Consider the following 700-nt stretch of genomic DNA (forward strand, 5'->3'; position numbering starts at 1 on the left):
TGGGGGGAGGCACGGCAGGCCGGCCGGGGCTCCTGAGTCCGAGGGAGGAATCGGGTTAGTGAGAGGGTTGTGGGCTCCGTGGAGGCTTGGAGAGGGGGTGGGACTGGGAGTCGGCTGGGGGAGCCTGGCACAGGGCGGGGCCTCGGGGCGCGGGCTCGGTGTGGGTGGGAAGGGCACTGGGGGACAGGCTCTGGGCACCGATGGGCGGTTCTGGCAGCCTGAGTGTGGGGACAGGACTGGCACCACGCGGCTGGTGGCCCGGGGGACGGTTCGCAGGACGGCGCCCGTCAGCAGGGGCCGAGGGCTCCGAGGGCACCCTGACCACGAGCTCCATAGGCTCCCGGGTCTTGTTGCGGTAAGCCTGGCGGATGGTGTCCACGGCCCGCTGGTGGGTCACCTGCTCCAGGCTCTCGCCGTCCACTGCCACCAGTTCAAAGCCGGCCTGGGGAGCGGGGAGAGTCACAGCCCTCCCGCCCGTGTCACCCCCACCAACCTGAAGGCCGTGTCCTGGCACCTCCACCAGGGGACACTCCTCCCTGGGCTGGAGGGCATGGACAATGGGACTTTTGTGCCCAGAGCCGTTGGGGGCAGGGCGGGGCCAGACAAGGGCCCTTTGTCCCCCGGGGCTGGGTGGAACAGCCGGCGAGTGGGGCGCAGGCTGCAGGAGGGGTGGGCTCCTCCTCGGCGTGGCCTGCTGTTG

The 700-nt window shown here is 71.3% G+C and overlaps 1 protein-coding gene across 1 annotated transcript in view; it reads right to left on the bottom strand.

Annotated features, from left to right (window-relative positions):
- Window positions 1-13: 13 nt before the first annotated feature.
- Window positions 14-700, bottom strand: part of PDZD7 (PDZ domain containing 7) — a gene marked incomplete at both ends in the record, with an annotated part of 14,544 nt that continues 13,857 nt past the window's right edge. The window contains 2 exons of the mRNA XM_021708425.1: window positions 14-152; window positions 202-442. Of these exons, the coding sequence (XP_021564100.1) occupies window positions 14-152; window positions 202-442 (380 nt within the window). The remainder of the gene's footprint in view (window positions 153-201; window positions 443-700) is intronic.

This window comes from Carlito syrichta, unplaced genomic scaffold (assembly GCF_000164805.1).
Source record: "Carlito syrichta isolate Samal-C Ts95f unplaced genomic scaffold, Tarsius_syrichta-2.0.1 Scaffold136798, whole genome shotgun sequence".
Lineage (NCBI taxonomy): Eukaryota > Metazoa > Chordata > Mammalia > Primates > Tarsiidae > Carlito > Carlito syrichta.